We start from the raw sequence: 14,833 nt of genomic DNA, 5'->3' as shown, positions 1-14,833 counted from the left end.
GTAGATTGGAGACAGAAGGGCAGAGCCTCCACTTTGTGTGCAGAACGCGATGATGACGAAAGATAAGAAACCCTTTACCTATACTCCCGGAGGTCTGAATCTGGCTGAAATTAAATCGCCGAGCATGGCCAGGAGGATAGAGAGAAACGCCAACGCTCCTGGCGTTTCCGATAAGCCCAAATACCCTAATCCTAATCATCCCTGTGGTCCTTTACCGCCCTCCGCATTGGCCGCAATGCAACCTGCGATGCCTACTCAGGTATTCCCGAGCGGAGCACCACCTCCACCACCCCCGATGGCCAATCCTCCTCCTCCACCACCACCGATGCAAGCTCTCCCAACCACCAAAGTTGCAACCAATGATGGTGTCTTCGAGAGGCCAGACATGACGAGAATAATCCCGGAGAATCCGATGGCTCTTTTGAAGAGAACACCTCGGGTCGAGAGGAAATCCTTTGTCGACCAAATGAACGATTTCGATTCGTCAAACGTCATCCAAAGCAACGGGGCTACAAACAATCAGCCTCAGCAAAGGCAAGAGTCTCCTCAGTATACCCAGGATACTGCTCTAAGGGCACCGCAGTATAGCCCACAGTATACTCAACAGAGTCCCCAATACACCCAGCAAAGTCCTCAATTCACCCAACAAAGTCCCCAATACAACCAACAAAGTCCCCAGTATACCCAGCAAAGTCCTCAATATACCCAGCAAAGTCCTCAATTTATGCAACAAAGTCCCCAATACAACCAACAAAGTCCCCAATACAATCAACAAAGTCCTCAATACACCCAGCAAAGTCCTCAATTCATGCAACAGAGTCCCCAATACAACCAACAAAGTCCTCAATATACTCAGCAAAGTCCCCAGTATATTCAGCAAAGTCCGCAATATAATCCGCAACCCAAGTTCCCACCACAAGCTCAATTCAACGCGCAGCCTCAGCCGTATCAGAATAATAGACCGCAAATGGTGCAAGAAGCGAAGCAACCTTCGCCACCTCCTGTCCAACAAAAGACATCCAACGCTAATTTGGGATCACTCTACATCCCTCCCATTGCGCAGCAGCAACAACAACAATCTTCGCCGAGTCCGCAATCTCCACCGATGCCCAAGTTGAACGCCGCACCGAAACCCTGGCAAAACCAGAAGAAGCAGGAACAAGATGTTCCTGCTTGGGCTCAGAGACGTGACAGCCCACCGAAAATTCAACAACAACAGCAGCAACAGCAGCAGCAGCAGCAACAACAACAACCTCCGCAAGGAGCGCGTATCGTTGTGCAACCAAGATTGGTACAGCAGCCTTTGCAGCAACCACCACCTCCAAGGGATGGCGTAGAAGTCGTTTGGGTTACGCAACCGGAAGTTTATCAGCATCCTGGTGGTCCGGCGCCTCCGCAGCTGTACAGCCAGAAGTCACCTCCTGTACAACAACAAGTTAGAACTCCTCCAGTCCAACAACAGCAGCAAGTCAGAACTTCTCCAGTTCAACAGCAGCAGCAACAAGGAAGAATTATACCAATTCAGATTGAGGGCGGTAACCAGAACAATCAGCCACAGACACCTAACAACGATAGGTATTTAATTTAGATTCTTTCTTAAAGATGTATATTTCAAGTATTTTATGTTACAAGGAATCTGAACCGTCAACAAAGCTGGACACCGACTCAATCGAATTCGTTCAAAGCTCTGCAAAAGATGACTCGCACCGATGGGGATGATGTGGGCGACGGCGTGGAACATGGGCCCAGAACCGCTCAGCAGTATCCTGCTGAGCAGATGAGGAAGATGCAATTGAACGATGGTGACAAGGAGTTCATGAACAGGGTTAAGCAAGGTAAGGTTGTGTGCGAGTTTCAGATGCACCGAATCACGTGAATATTTCCAGAACGTTATTACAAACTCGCCGAAGAAAATCCTAGATACAGGGGCGGACATATACCGTCGCGCGTCTTCAGAATTTTGGACCAAAGCGGTACAAAAATTTACTATTATTACTCAAATATTACGGTGGTGGAAACTGGGATTTACTTTGTGCTTTGATGTTGCTTCTTAGTTGTTGCTTCTTGATGTTATTAACACTTAGGTGGGGAATCTTTGCGAAACGAAGAGGATCCGAGGTACATGGGACCCGCAATACCCTCCAAGGCGTTTCGCCTTCTCCAAGCCATGACCCAAGAGAACCCTCAAGAGAATAACAACGATGGTATGACCATTAACAGCTGTATAAACCGAAACTAGTTGCACTAACCAATAATATTTTTTAAAAACAAGCTCGCTAAAGGTATTTGGGATAATTATCTTTGTTTATTCAAATGATTCACTTGCGATTTTCAGTTCCTCAAGGATCCGATCAGGGACCTAAAGTTAGGAGAATCCCGGTTCAAGTTGAAAGTAATTAGATTGTAAAATAGAAATATTAAGATCTAATATATTTTAATACATTTTAGATTATGAGGCACCTCAACCGTATGTTCATCCAAGTGAACAGACCGTGCCGGAACCTAAGAAGTACACTGGAAGCGCTATTCCTAGCAGGGCTTTCCGGATGGTACAAGCTATGACTGATTTGGGTATGAAATCTTATATTTGTTTTATCCAATTACCAGTTCATTCATGGGTCCATTAAAAATTTAATTAAATTTCTTTTTAAAAAAATATTTTAATAATTTTAAGTGAAAAGCCCTATCGATTACTTTACTTCTTTTCTGTCAATATTTTTTGTAACATTTTTGTAAGTAGGTTTCGTTTTGTTGTAGCGGACGACGAGAGTTGTAGCGAAAATTACGAAAGGCCCCAGCAATGGGGCTCATGTTACGATTATCCTCCTTACTATCCTTATCCTCCACCTCCGCCACCTCCTCAGTACTATCCTCAAGAAAATCCTTATTACCACTCGCAAAGTGACTCGGAATCCGAGCGGCAAGTCTGCACGAGTTGCCGGAAAACTCCAGTACCCTTCTGGGGCTATTATCCACCATATTACCAAAACGGTTACGAAACAGGAACAGATTCGGAATGCGAAGAATCGCAACCTTCCAAACAATACTATAATTATTGGGATCCATACTACTATTCATACTGGTATCCTCAGATGTATTACCCATATCCTAGCGATTACGAAGGATACTCCTCTTGTGATGAATATTACAGTAAAACTCCCACGATAACAGTAACTCCTTCAGAAGAAAATAGCAAAGTTGAAATTGTAGAACAAGAAATGGAAGATGATATTAGGGATGATGTATCCGAAGCCACAGTCGTTGAAAGTGAATATTGTGAATCCGTCCAAGAACAAACGGATTACGATGAAGAGAATGAAGGCGATGTAGAAACCTATTCAACAGATGATTCTTGCTCAGTTTACGCAGAAGAAGAAAACGTTATACCACATGTTCTAAGCGTAATATTTGAAGAAACAGAACGATTTTCTAGAGAATCCAGCGTTGCTACAGAACTTAGCGAGGAAACGCTAGTAGATTATGATGAAGAGCACGAGGAAGTAGTAAGTGTTAAGTTACCATTAAAATTATCTTATAGTGAAGATACCAAAGAAATTACCCAAGTTGAAGTCGATGACTTTACAGCGGAATACACACTGAGAAGTCCATCTAGAACACCGAAAGAGCGATCACCTTGTAAATTCGAGGACGAAGAAGAAAAAGATGATGATATTAGCACTACAATCACCTTGAAATTTACGCCCAAAGAGGAGGAAACAATTATTGTCAAGCAAGAAGAGAATGAGGAGGAAGAAATAGATTTTTGGAGTCAAATCAACAACGATGATGATGCTCCCAGAAATGCATACAGAACTTCAAATTATTCAGCCGAAAGTACTGATGATGCACAAATAATTAGGGTAGAAGAGGAAATGGGCGAATCGCAGCACTTTTCTAATGAAAATTGCAGTGAAGTGATTGAGAATAAGGAGACCAATGTTGTCCAATCCGTGATTACCAAAGAAAGTGAAGCTGATGAGGTTGTAAATACGAAAGTTACAAAAGTTGTTACTAGTTACCAATGCGAAGATGATGAGGAACTTATTGTTGGTGCTGGTGTTTTGACGTCGACGCAAGAGCGCAAAATTACGTCTGCTAAAGTTGGAGATATTGAGAGTACTTTAGATGTGATTAGTAAGACGCACGAGGATCGCAAGTATGCTGTGGGGATTAAAGCGAGCGAAGATCAAATTGAGAAATGCCACGTGGAAGATTTCAAAATTTCCAATTTGGTGTTTGAAAAGGAGCAGCTCAAGCAAACGCTGAAACCTCCTGCATTTAGTTTAGGTTTGGACGAATGTTTCAAGAGCATCGCCAATAATCTTAAATTAGCATTAGGTGAATTCCAACCGGTCGAGTATGTAGAAGAAGCAACAGAGACCAAGACTACGTCCAAAAGGTTTACTACAGCTAAATGTACTGAGAATAAGGAAACTAGTGAGAAAGTCGTTAAAGCAAATAAGGCTTGTGATAATGTAGATGTAGAAGAGGAAAAGATTAATATTGCTGAGGAAAGTAACGTCGATGAAGACATGAATGTTGCTGAAGAGTTTGAAGTTGATGAGGAAATTGTTAATGAAAATAGTAATGTTCCGAATAATGAAGTTATAATTATTGAAGAACATGTAAATGAAGAAATTGAAGAAGATGATGAGGAAGAGGTAAATACGAGTGAAGATGAAGAATCGAGCTCTACTGACTCTAGCGATAGCAGTCCTAGTAGCAGTCGAAGATCTTCATCGGTAGAGGAAAAACCACCTGAGCAAGATATGAATAATAATCAGGACTTCTACGTGCCAACTATAAAGGAGAGGATAAGGGCTTTGCAGAACGCGAGTAGAAATTCCGATAAGATTAAGAAAGAGAAACCTAACATTTTAACCACACCTAGGAGGTCCTTGGAAGCTGATAACAGTGAAGATGATTCTGGCGTGACTTCGGATATGAGTAGACACATCTCCGATACGGAATGCGAGTTCACTGAGCTTAAGAAAATGAGCAAATACCAAAGAGCAGCGACGCATTCCAGATTATTCAAGTTGCTACAAGAGGAGTGCGAGGATGAGGATGAAGAGGACGAGAAGGATTGCAGACGGGAAAAACTGTCGTTACCATTGAGCGATTACGAGAGCTTCAGCTCCAGCGGAGTGACATCTCCATCGACGCCAAGTGATAAGCTTGTGAACGAGCTGGTGCAGAGTTTACTAAAGAAGAAGAAAGGCCGGTTATTCCGAGGCATTCCCATTGAGAAGCTGCAAGCAGCGGCGTACAAGATCCTCAGTGAGGACAAGGATCTCAGCTCGGAGGAAGTGAGCAATTATTTATCGCAGAACGCGACCGCCGTCCAGACACCGCAAGAGTTCTACAACGAGTACAGCGAGTATTACAAGTCCTTCGGAGACCCAAATCCCCAGAAACCCAAACACCATGCAGAAAAACGAACGACGGCGGCCTCGTGAAGCGAATTATACCGGTCGATGGTCCAAAATTTTCAAGCAAAAAACTAAATTTCATTATTTACAAAACAAAAGCAAAACAAACCAAAAAAAAACACAAACTCTTTCGAACAACCAAAAATTTGTAATGATTATATAAGACTGCCCCCGAGGTGTTTACCTCTTGAGGTATATTAGACTTTTTTACTATTATCTATTTTTTTGCTGTTTTTTTTTTCTGTTTATTTGTTAGAATTGGTTTCGGTGTATTTTCTTTTATTTTTTGTACGCATTTTTTTATTTTTGTACGTTGTGAATTGGTAGGCTTGAAGTATTAACTGGAAATTTAATTCGAATCGGATTAAATTGTGCACCCCCACAAAAGAAGGGGTGCAAAATTAAATAATAAAAAAAAGAACAAACTGAATCAGAAAACAACGCTAATGATTTGTTGAAATGAAGGAGTAAACTCCACCTTTTCTTGACTTGCATTTGATATGTATTGCCAATTAGAACCGTTCAATTGGTTACGAAATACACAGAAATATCTGGCTTCTATTATTTTTGGTTATTTTTTGGGAATTTTTCTTTTTTTACGTTTTGATTCCGCTTGGGTAACTAACATACGAGTTTTTAATTTTTTCTTTTTGGATTATTCAAAATTTTATTACCAAAATTGATTTTATTTTTCCTTTTTGTAATTTGGATGTTTGAATAATAATTCTTTTTAACCCACTAAAGAAAGGTGTAGTTTGCTACTTGGAGGAAACGAAAAGAGGAAATTCTATAGTGTTCATCTTTTCCTTAATACTTCATTACTTAAAAAAAAAACAAAACAAAATAAACTGTTTATAAATTGAAATCGAGAAAATCATTATCGTCAATGTTTTTTATTTGTTTCGCCGCTTACGTTGATTTCAATAATAAACTAACAAACCATTTTGTATTTATTTCTACTTCACTTATAATTTGTTATTAATTTGAGATTTTGTTTGTTACACATTTTTTACTTTGCTCTTCTGAACTAATCCAATTAACCTCTGTCATGTCTTTTTTTTCTGTTAAATTTTGTTTTCAACTTTCATTGATGCCTGCATGCATGTTTTTCTTCAATCTAAAAAGCCAAATTGTTCATTAGCCCGATATCAAATGCAAGTAAAAGTTTGCTGAGCTCATTTGTGATCATCCAATTACACTTTCATTCATCAAGTTGTTAGTCTTTCATTCATCAAATGAAAACATCATTTGTATCTATCTTTCTATCTTCTCTCTATCTATTATTTTTGTTTCGTTTTCACACATCAAATATTTTACCTATGGAACACTTCTAATTGCGTGTCTTTTGTGTGTGTTTTAGCTCCCGACCAATCCGATTTGTAAGAACTATTTGTATTTGTTTCGAAGCACGAGCCAATGAAATCTCGGCTGCAACGTGTGTAGCAAATGAAAGGATGAAGGAACGTACGTGGGATATAAATTACTTATAAAAATAGCAAACAACACAAAAAAAAATGATGGAAATAATGGAAATAACACACTTATTATTCCATCTACAAAAAAAAAGTAAACACTTATTATGTAATACCATTAATATTATTTAAGAAAAAAAAAATAATATGTGTGACTGTAAATGCTTGCATACTTCGTTCTTTTTTCTTTAATATGTATAAAAAATATATATTATACGCATTTTTTGTGCCTTAATTAATTACGAATTTACATACATATGATTTTTTTTTGAGTATTCGGGCATTTCAGTGTGCTGAACACGATTATTATTTGTTCATTGTTGAATTAGATTTTCGGCTTTCGGAAACGTTTCTTTTTCATATACTTATATATATATATATTTCTTTTTTGTAATAATTCGTTTTAATTTTCTTCTTAGTAAGGATTGTTGAATTATCTTCTGTTTCTGAGTTGTTCTCTATTATTTTAATATTAATTAATTTATTTATGTAATTATTATATTTTTTTTTTGAACTAATCGAAACTTTTGTTTAGATGCGATGTGGGTTTTTTTTTCGAAGAAAGGGAAATTTCATGTATTTTAATTGAATTCTTTTTTTCTATGAAGAAATGGAGGAATAAATATTTATTTAAACATACTGGACGTTTCTTTGTAATTTTCCTTGCTCCTGGTTACGTTGTTTTCATTGCAATTCGCTGAGTGAGGTTTTTTATATTGCCTACGAAGATGTTTTTTTTTTTCATCAAACTGACATACTTCTTTTGCACGTAGCTCGAGTACTGGCTTTTTATTTATTTTGTTCCAATGATGATCAGGTATAAAATGGTGTTAATTCTATTGGTAAGTACTTTAAAATTACTTTTATTTAACAATAATTACATTAAAACTATAAATATAAGTATTGATCTAAATATTTAAGTAATTACATTTGATTTTATTACTATAATCAACATTTTAATATTGCAAATTCAACAAAAAATGCATACTTTTAAACATCAAAATTTTCTCGAATTTTAAACTCAAAAAACAAAATCAAGATTCTTTCGTGTATTAAGAAAATAATCCAAGTATATTTGTTAAAAACTAAACATAAAACTGGATATTAAAATAATATTATCAAATAATTGTAATACCTTCCAATCAGAAATCCACTTTAATTTCATCAATCAACTGGATCAAAGTGTACTGGAAACAAGTGCATCTCCACTCCTGTTGTTTTTTATCCTTTCAAATATCCAAACAATATAGGTATGTACTTTACTAGTGTTTCCTCATGAAAAGTTTGGTCCACACTAATAAGAATCACGCGTTGTTATTATGTTTATAAAAACAACAAAAACAATACAAAGATCGATGTATGCGGTTATGTATGTGATACTCGAAGTGTACACTCCAATTGTGGTTCCTCTTGATACGTTTGGTCCACACTGATAAGAATGGATCACGCGTTTCGATGATAAAAGTAACTAAAAAAAAATAATAATTAATAATTAATTTACTAAGAATGACCGAATTCTAGGAAATGCTTCGAATCTCACAGGAAATTTACGCTAAATTTAGGATGGAGATAACATTATTTTTGTTTCAAAAATTTCAGTTTCCATGTGTATTTTTAGCAATTAGATTAAACATACGTTTTTTTAGGTGATCGTTTGCGGTGCAAATATCGCACATGGACAGCATCCGCCCGGCGAGATTCATCATCATCAGCAACCAGAGTTTCATCACGATTATTCGATACCACCTCAACATTTGGATCAGAATCATTTGGATCCGCACAATTTGGATCCACATCATTTGGATCAACAGTATTTGGAGCAGGAAAATCACGGAGAAGAAGGCGATCCTATTGTTGGTATCGGTCTTGGGATTCCTATTGTAGATGCTTTAGCACTTGGAGCTAAAGCTAAAGCTGCTGTTCTCACTTCTGTGGCTGGAGCTCATGCCTTATCCTTGAAAGCCAGGGCTGATATTCACAAGCATATCCAAGAGGCAAAGATCCATCATGATTTGCTTTCGGCTCGTGCTAGAGCTAACATCCATAACGCTTTGTATTATGGTCATCATCCGATCTTAGGTGCTGCCAATCATGAAGCAGGTCCAGAAGATACCAAAGAAGCCATCATGCAGGAGGTAGATGAAGCCATGTCAGATTATCCAAGGGAAGTCACCGAAAACGTAGGATTGATGCACGATCTTCTCAGTCATCGGATAGTGAAACGTTCAAATTTGAAGCGAGATGAAGATCTGTTTGTTTGGTCCTTAAATAACGGTAATAATTTTAGAAGCTCAGATTCTGATGTACCTAGAGAATCGTACAATGTTAAGCTATTGGGAAACACGGATTTCTGGAAGAATCATCAAATCACAAAGCAGACTCCTATTGATAGTTACTTTCCTAAGGATCTGAAGCACACTGAAAGCGATAGCTTGGTCTCTGTATATCCAGGTGATTGGAAACCTGACTCGCATGATGGCATCAATGATTATAAAGTAACACCTAGCAGCTTCGATATTCCCGATAAGTTAAGGGAAGCCAATCCTGATTCGAGACATTTTAACCATCATTTTTTCCATAAAAGACCTTTTGGCTTCCACCCGGGTAATCAGCAACCACAAGTTGATCATTGGGGAAAACCCATATCTCATAATCCCGTTATAAACCCTATTATAAACCCTGTTCATCCCGGGATTGATTTTAACTCGTTTAAACCAAACGCCGGATTGGATTTATCGCACGTTAAACCTACTCAAGTCACAATTAATAACCAGCAAAACACCTTCTCCAACGCCGTTTCAGGAGGATCAAACGGTAACCAGAAAATACAAGTATCTCAAGTCAACGGACCCGGAACCTCTCAACAAGTTTCATCTGCATCCTCGGAATTCGTATCATCTCCTTACTTGCTCCATTTTCCCGAATACAGAAGAAGCCATCACAAGAAACGCTCGCTGAAAAGTGATTTAAAGGCTAACATCTTAACGGATGAAGATATTAGATTCATTGATCGATTGCATAAAGAATTTTGGAACGAACTTAAAGTTGACGATTGGAAAGCTATCAAGAAGACTTCAAGACCAAGCAATGAAATTTTTAAATTGAGACCTTTGATGATTGAATCCATTTCCAGAAAGAAACGTTCGTTACCGTTATTACGCCTGATGGCTGATCCTAATGCTAAATTGGATATGCCTAAAACTTTGGAGAACGTTGGGACAATCGCAAGAAACAGTTTCGAGGATAAGAGAGCTCCCATGTATCACGTGAAAAATTTCGTAGGGTCAACAAAAAACGCCGTTCTTTCAGCCCTAAAGATGGCTCCGCAAGAGCTAATAATTCCCTCTCAATACAAGATAGTAGACACAAGTAAAGATGTTGTGATGAAACCTGCTGAAGTTGCTGCGATTAAAGCTCGAGCTCAAGCGCAACCTCCTGCTATTGCTCCTATCGATCTAAGACCTAAGACTTTGAAAGAGCGCTTCGAGATGTGGCGAATGCAGAAAAATGCTCCTAAAATGGAAAGCAAGATATTACCGAAAGTTGAACCTATCTTAGGTCAAGCAGCTCCTGTCCAACCGCAAGACCCCATAGTTGATACTTTCCAGAAATTCGGGTCCGTCATCAGAGATAGCATCAAGTCCGGACACGAAACTATTCAACATATAAGCGATGCAGCTCACAGCGCTCGAAAAGTGTTTACCACAGCAAGATTTGCAGCTCCAAGAGTATTGCTTCCTTATGCCAGAGCCCCAACTCTTCAGAAAGATAAGAAGCTCATGATGATTTCACCGAGGTTCTTGGATATAACAGACGACGACCAAATTAAGCACGAACCCAATTACGTGAAAATGGGCGATCTCATGGACGCTTTCGGTGTTTCTAATCCGGAAAACGAGAAAGTCGGTTTAATGCGAATCATTATACAGAAGAACAAGCCTTTGGTAGCCGAAGCTGCCTTTCCTATATTACAATCGCGCTTCGGAGGAGATGAAGAAAACGATGAGATTGTGGAGAAGGTAAATAAGTTTTACGTGATCAGCGAAGATATCGAAGAAGATGATTTGGAGAGCGCTCTTCAAGGAATTAAAGATGCTATTGGCGTTGAAAGCGTCAAAGACTTTTTGCAAGAAATGAAGAACGATTTCAACGCTATGAGAGAAAACATTAAAAATAAAGAAATTGTTTCACAACCTTCAAAAGTTAAAGATGATGATATCGAAGACGCAGAGTTGGATGAGTTTCTGAGAGATATGTTTAAACAGCAGCAACATGAGGATCAGAAGGAGAAAGTCGGAATTGGTCTTAATTTACCGGAAAATCTCTTGAAACCGTTCATGGCACAACCTACCAACGATGATTTGGCTCAATTCTTCAGGGATAATGGAGATGATGATGAGGAGAGAAAGTACGTACCTAATCTATCTTCCAGGAGTTTTGTGTCAGCCATCAATCCTGAATTATATAAAGAGAAATTCAATGAAACTTTGGAGATCGACTCTGAGGCTAACGTCAAGAACCCCGAGAAGTTCTTTATAAAAGATTCGAACTCTAGCGCAATCGTTGGGAGCTCGAATCCTTTAGATGAGGATGAACGCAGGACTAGCATGAAGTTCCATGATAAACTGTTGAAGCCTTTCTTAGGTAAAGTGGATGTTTCAGAGGAATACGGAACGCCTTTCGACGGATATTATCAAAGACCTTACAACGATGACGACGATGGATACGAGGATGATAAATAAACATTGTTTAGTTTTTTTTTTATAAATAAATTTATATTGGAATCATAATTTTCGTTTTAATTAAAAAAAAAATATTACATTCATCAAAATTTCGAATATTTTTTATTTACAATTTGTATTTTGCTCCAAAGTATAAAATGTAAGTATGAAATGTAGTGTTTAACAATAATAAAGAATTTCAAATATAAACTAACCAAAAATTGAATTCATCAATATAAAACTTGCAATGTTAAACGAAATCTTAAATTAAATTAAAGAGATATGATTATAGATTGTATTAAAGATGAATAAGGCAATATGTTATATAATCTGGCTTTAAGTATTAATTTAGACAATAAATAAATTAAATGAAAAAGTGAATTGAAAATTTCGTGTTCTTGATTATCTCAGATATTATCACAATTTAGTATAGGAAGCGATAACGATGATTAATATTTGTTAATCAACTCAAGAGGTGGATGAATTCCTTGTTAATCCCTCGAATTATGCGGTTGTAGGGGGCGTAATACGACGGTCCGAAGGCTGAAATCATTTTTTTGGCTTTAGAGTTGCTGTAAGCTTCGACGATTTCGTCCGGATCCTCGTGGACCGGTTTTTCATCGATGCTTCCGCTATTGTTATCGTTATTATTTACATTATTGTTGTTAACCTCGTCCAAGTACTGGACACCGGTGGATGAAGGAGATGAAGGGACAGGTCTGTTAGGATTGGGCCTGAAGAGGCCGACAAAGCTGTTAATTATGCTACCATCGAAAGCACCCAAACCCAGAGGACCACCATTACCTAAACCGGGCCTGAAAGGCTGGAAATTGGGGCGGTTCAAGTAGTTTCCCGCTTGGGAAGCTGCATCTTGCAATGCACCAGTCACTGACGGCACCACGTTCGATAAAGCTCCTAAATTTTTGGATAATTTGTAAACTTGTAAACGGAATTAATGGTATTTACCTCCAGCGTATTGTCCCAAGCCTGCTCCAAGCTGTCCCAATCCTCCTCCAAACTGTCCTAATCCTCCTCCGTGCTGTCCTAAACCACCTCCAAGACCTCCGTGTTGTCCTAAACCTCCATGTCCACCCTGTCCAAACAAGTTTCCTAAGATCGGTCTCTGAGGTTTAATGGGCCTTTGTGGTTTCTGGAAATGTCCTCCTCCGCCGGAGAACAACGGTGGTCTATGGATGGGCTGCTGTGGTTGAGGGTAATGAGGTTGCTGGTAATGGCCTTGACCGCCGTAGCCGCCTCCGCAATTGTAGTTGTAATTCAGGTTGACGTACTGCAGGTTGAAGAAACGGCCTTCTCCGTTCGCATCCCGCCCGCACGGTCCTTGATTTTGGTAATTGGGTCTCGGACGTCGATGAAGACGTCTACCCAAATCGTCTTGATCGTAGTCTTGGCATTGGATTAAGCCCACCAGACAAAGCGTCAATAAAATCTGCATAAATACAAGATGATGCACATGATCACAAGGTTATTAAACTCAAAATAAATTCTTTCAATTTCTTACGTTAAATTATAATTAATTTACATAATTGACTCTATATAATACGTGTTCCAACTAGTATGTACAATTGTCAAAGTATTATATAATTTCAATTGTCAGTGTCAACTGAATACATGACAACTAACAATAGTTGACACAAATAAATATTATCGATATAAAGTAATTAAAAAATAGGAAAAAGTTCTAGAATCAAAAGAATATAATAATAATTTAATCAAAGAAATCAAATCATAAAAATAAAGAAGTTGCAGATACTCAAAACTTTAATAGTTTTATAATGTGTAGTAATAATAACTGTATAACACAAATAGATTGGAATCAAAGAATGAACGAGAAGCTAAATACCACCATTCAACAATAACTTTTACTCTTGCATAATAATGTTATTATTTGATCATGCGTTGCGTAACTTTCTCTCGTCTCTTGCGTCTGACGTCTGTTCGTTTATTTTTGGTGCGAGTCGCGTGGGTTTTCGCACAGCGAAATTACATAATTTCGCGGAGGTGGCCCGCTCCAAATTGCGTCCAAAGTTGAATTTTGAGCGGATCTCCTAATACGAATCTGTCCTATATTATTGTTTTGCCTTCTCATGCAATATCGATTTTTTTTTATTGATTTTACCTTGCGGTATTTTGGAGCTATTCCTATTGTTTTTTTTTTGCAGGATGATACTATGACCGAGATTACACTATCATCAGCGCAAGATCGATTTGATTTACGATCATCTAAAAATACCTATCTCTATCAAAACATTAGGCGATAACTGGAGTTAATGGTTCGCAAATGGAAATCAATGTGCATCAAAATAAAAGTAAACACTCACCCTCGTATACATTTCGGGATAATCAACTGATGAAGATAATAACGTTATTCTGGGGATAATTTAAGATAACCGCAGGATCACAATGATAAACTGGTGTGCTTTCCTCGATGGGTTTCTTCGATCGAGTGAGAGTGGTTCCAAGTCGGCAAACTAACTGGAATTACAAAACTGTCCATGGGGCAGGCTTTAAATTCGTTGCACAAACTCAATTTCGGTTATATAACGTATCTTTCTAAAATAAAAGAAAGAGAGAATACAGACAATAAAAAAAAGAAGCTTTATTAATTACAGCAGCCGTTGTTAATTCCTGTGTGTGTGATTCATTGTTGCATGAAACGTTATTGGAATTGGTGCATTGGTTCACTTGGTCATAGTGTTTGGTTAAGTATTATGCAGACAAATCTGTTACCGGCAATGTGGGTCAGTCGGAAATGCCGATGTCGAGATTTGAGAGAAAGACTTTTCGGATTTTCCTGACTTGCCACATCTCTTTCGCTGGGCGAGGTCGTATAATATTGGTTTCGCACCTTAATAACACATATGTTCTTTTTATAATTTTATAATTTAAAATTTGCACAAAATATTTTTAAACTTTGATTAATTCTTAATTAATTAATTTTTGATAATTTACTAAAAACTTAAAAAAAATATATATTCACTTAATTAATATAATATAATTACTGTATTTTAATTGAAATCCAGTTTTAAAGGCTGAAATCTTCTAATAATTACAATACAAAAAATAATAAAATAATAGTTTGAAAATATTAATTATGTTAATTTGAGTAGAACGAAAAAAAATCACTTAAAATTTTGAACGTGAATTACAACCAAATAGATAAAACCATAGTTATATTCAGCTTTCATAT

General features: G+C 37.7%; 3 protein-coding genes across 3 annotated transcripts in view; 2 read left to right on the top strand and 1 right to left on the bottom strand.

The window, feature by feature from the left end:
- The window catches only part of LOC108566991, a 40,576-nt gene extending 35,077 nt beyond the window's left edge, over positions 1–5,499 (top strand). The window contains exons 3-8 of the mRNA XM_017927162.1: positions 5–1,575; positions 1,633–1,835; positions 2,085–2,204; positions 2,336–2,392; positions 2,449–2,571; positions 2,668–5,499. Of these exons, the coding sequence (XP_017782651.1) occupies positions 5–1,575; positions 1,633–1,835; positions 2,085–2,204; positions 2,336–2,392; positions 2,449–2,571; positions 2,668–5,459 (4,866 nt within the window). The 3' untranslated portion in view covers positions 5,460–5,499. The remainder of the gene's footprint in view (positions 1–4; positions 1,576–1,632; positions 1,836–2,084; positions 2,205–2,335; positions 2,393–2,448; positions 2,572–2,667) is intronic.
- A 2,187-nt stretch (positions 5,500–7,686) lies between these two features.
- On the top strand, positions 7,687–11,680 carry LOC108567036. Its single transcript, XM_017927224.1, has 2 exons — positions 7,687–7,746; positions 8,551–11,680. The coding sequence occupies exons 1-2, from the start codon at positions 7,711–7,713 to the stop codon at positions 11,644–11,646; spliced, it is 3,132 nt and encodes a 1,043-aa protein (XP_017782713.1). The 5' UTR covers positions 7,687–7,710; the 3' UTR covers positions 11,647–11,680.
- A 280-nt stretch (positions 11,681–11,960) lies between these two features.
- LOC108566990 (harpin HrpN-like) lies at positions 11,961–13,976 on the bottom strand. Its single transcript, XM_017927161.1, has 4 exons — positions 13,965–13,976; positions 13,166–13,195; positions 12,592–13,072; positions 11,961–12,540 (listed from the first exon to the last, which is right to left on the bottom strand). Exons 1-4 carry the CDS (start codon positions 13,974–13,976, stop codon positions 12,089–12,091), a joined length of 975 nt encoding a protein of 324 aa, XP_017782650.1. The 3' UTR covers positions 11,961–12,088.
- Positions 13,977–14,833: the final 857 nt, after the last annotated feature.

The sequence above is a fragment of the Nicrophorus vespilloides genome, unplaced genomic scaffold (assembly GCF_001412225.1).
Source record: "Nicrophorus vespilloides isolate i.1.1-1 unplaced genomic scaffold, Nicve_v1.0, whole genome shotgun sequence".
Taxonomy (NCBI): Eukaryota; Metazoa; Arthropoda; class Insecta; order Coleoptera; family Silphidae; genus Nicrophorus; species Nicrophorus vespilloides.
Note: the sequence above shows the minus strand (reverse complement) of the source record. Positions and strands in the feature narration are given on the sequence as shown.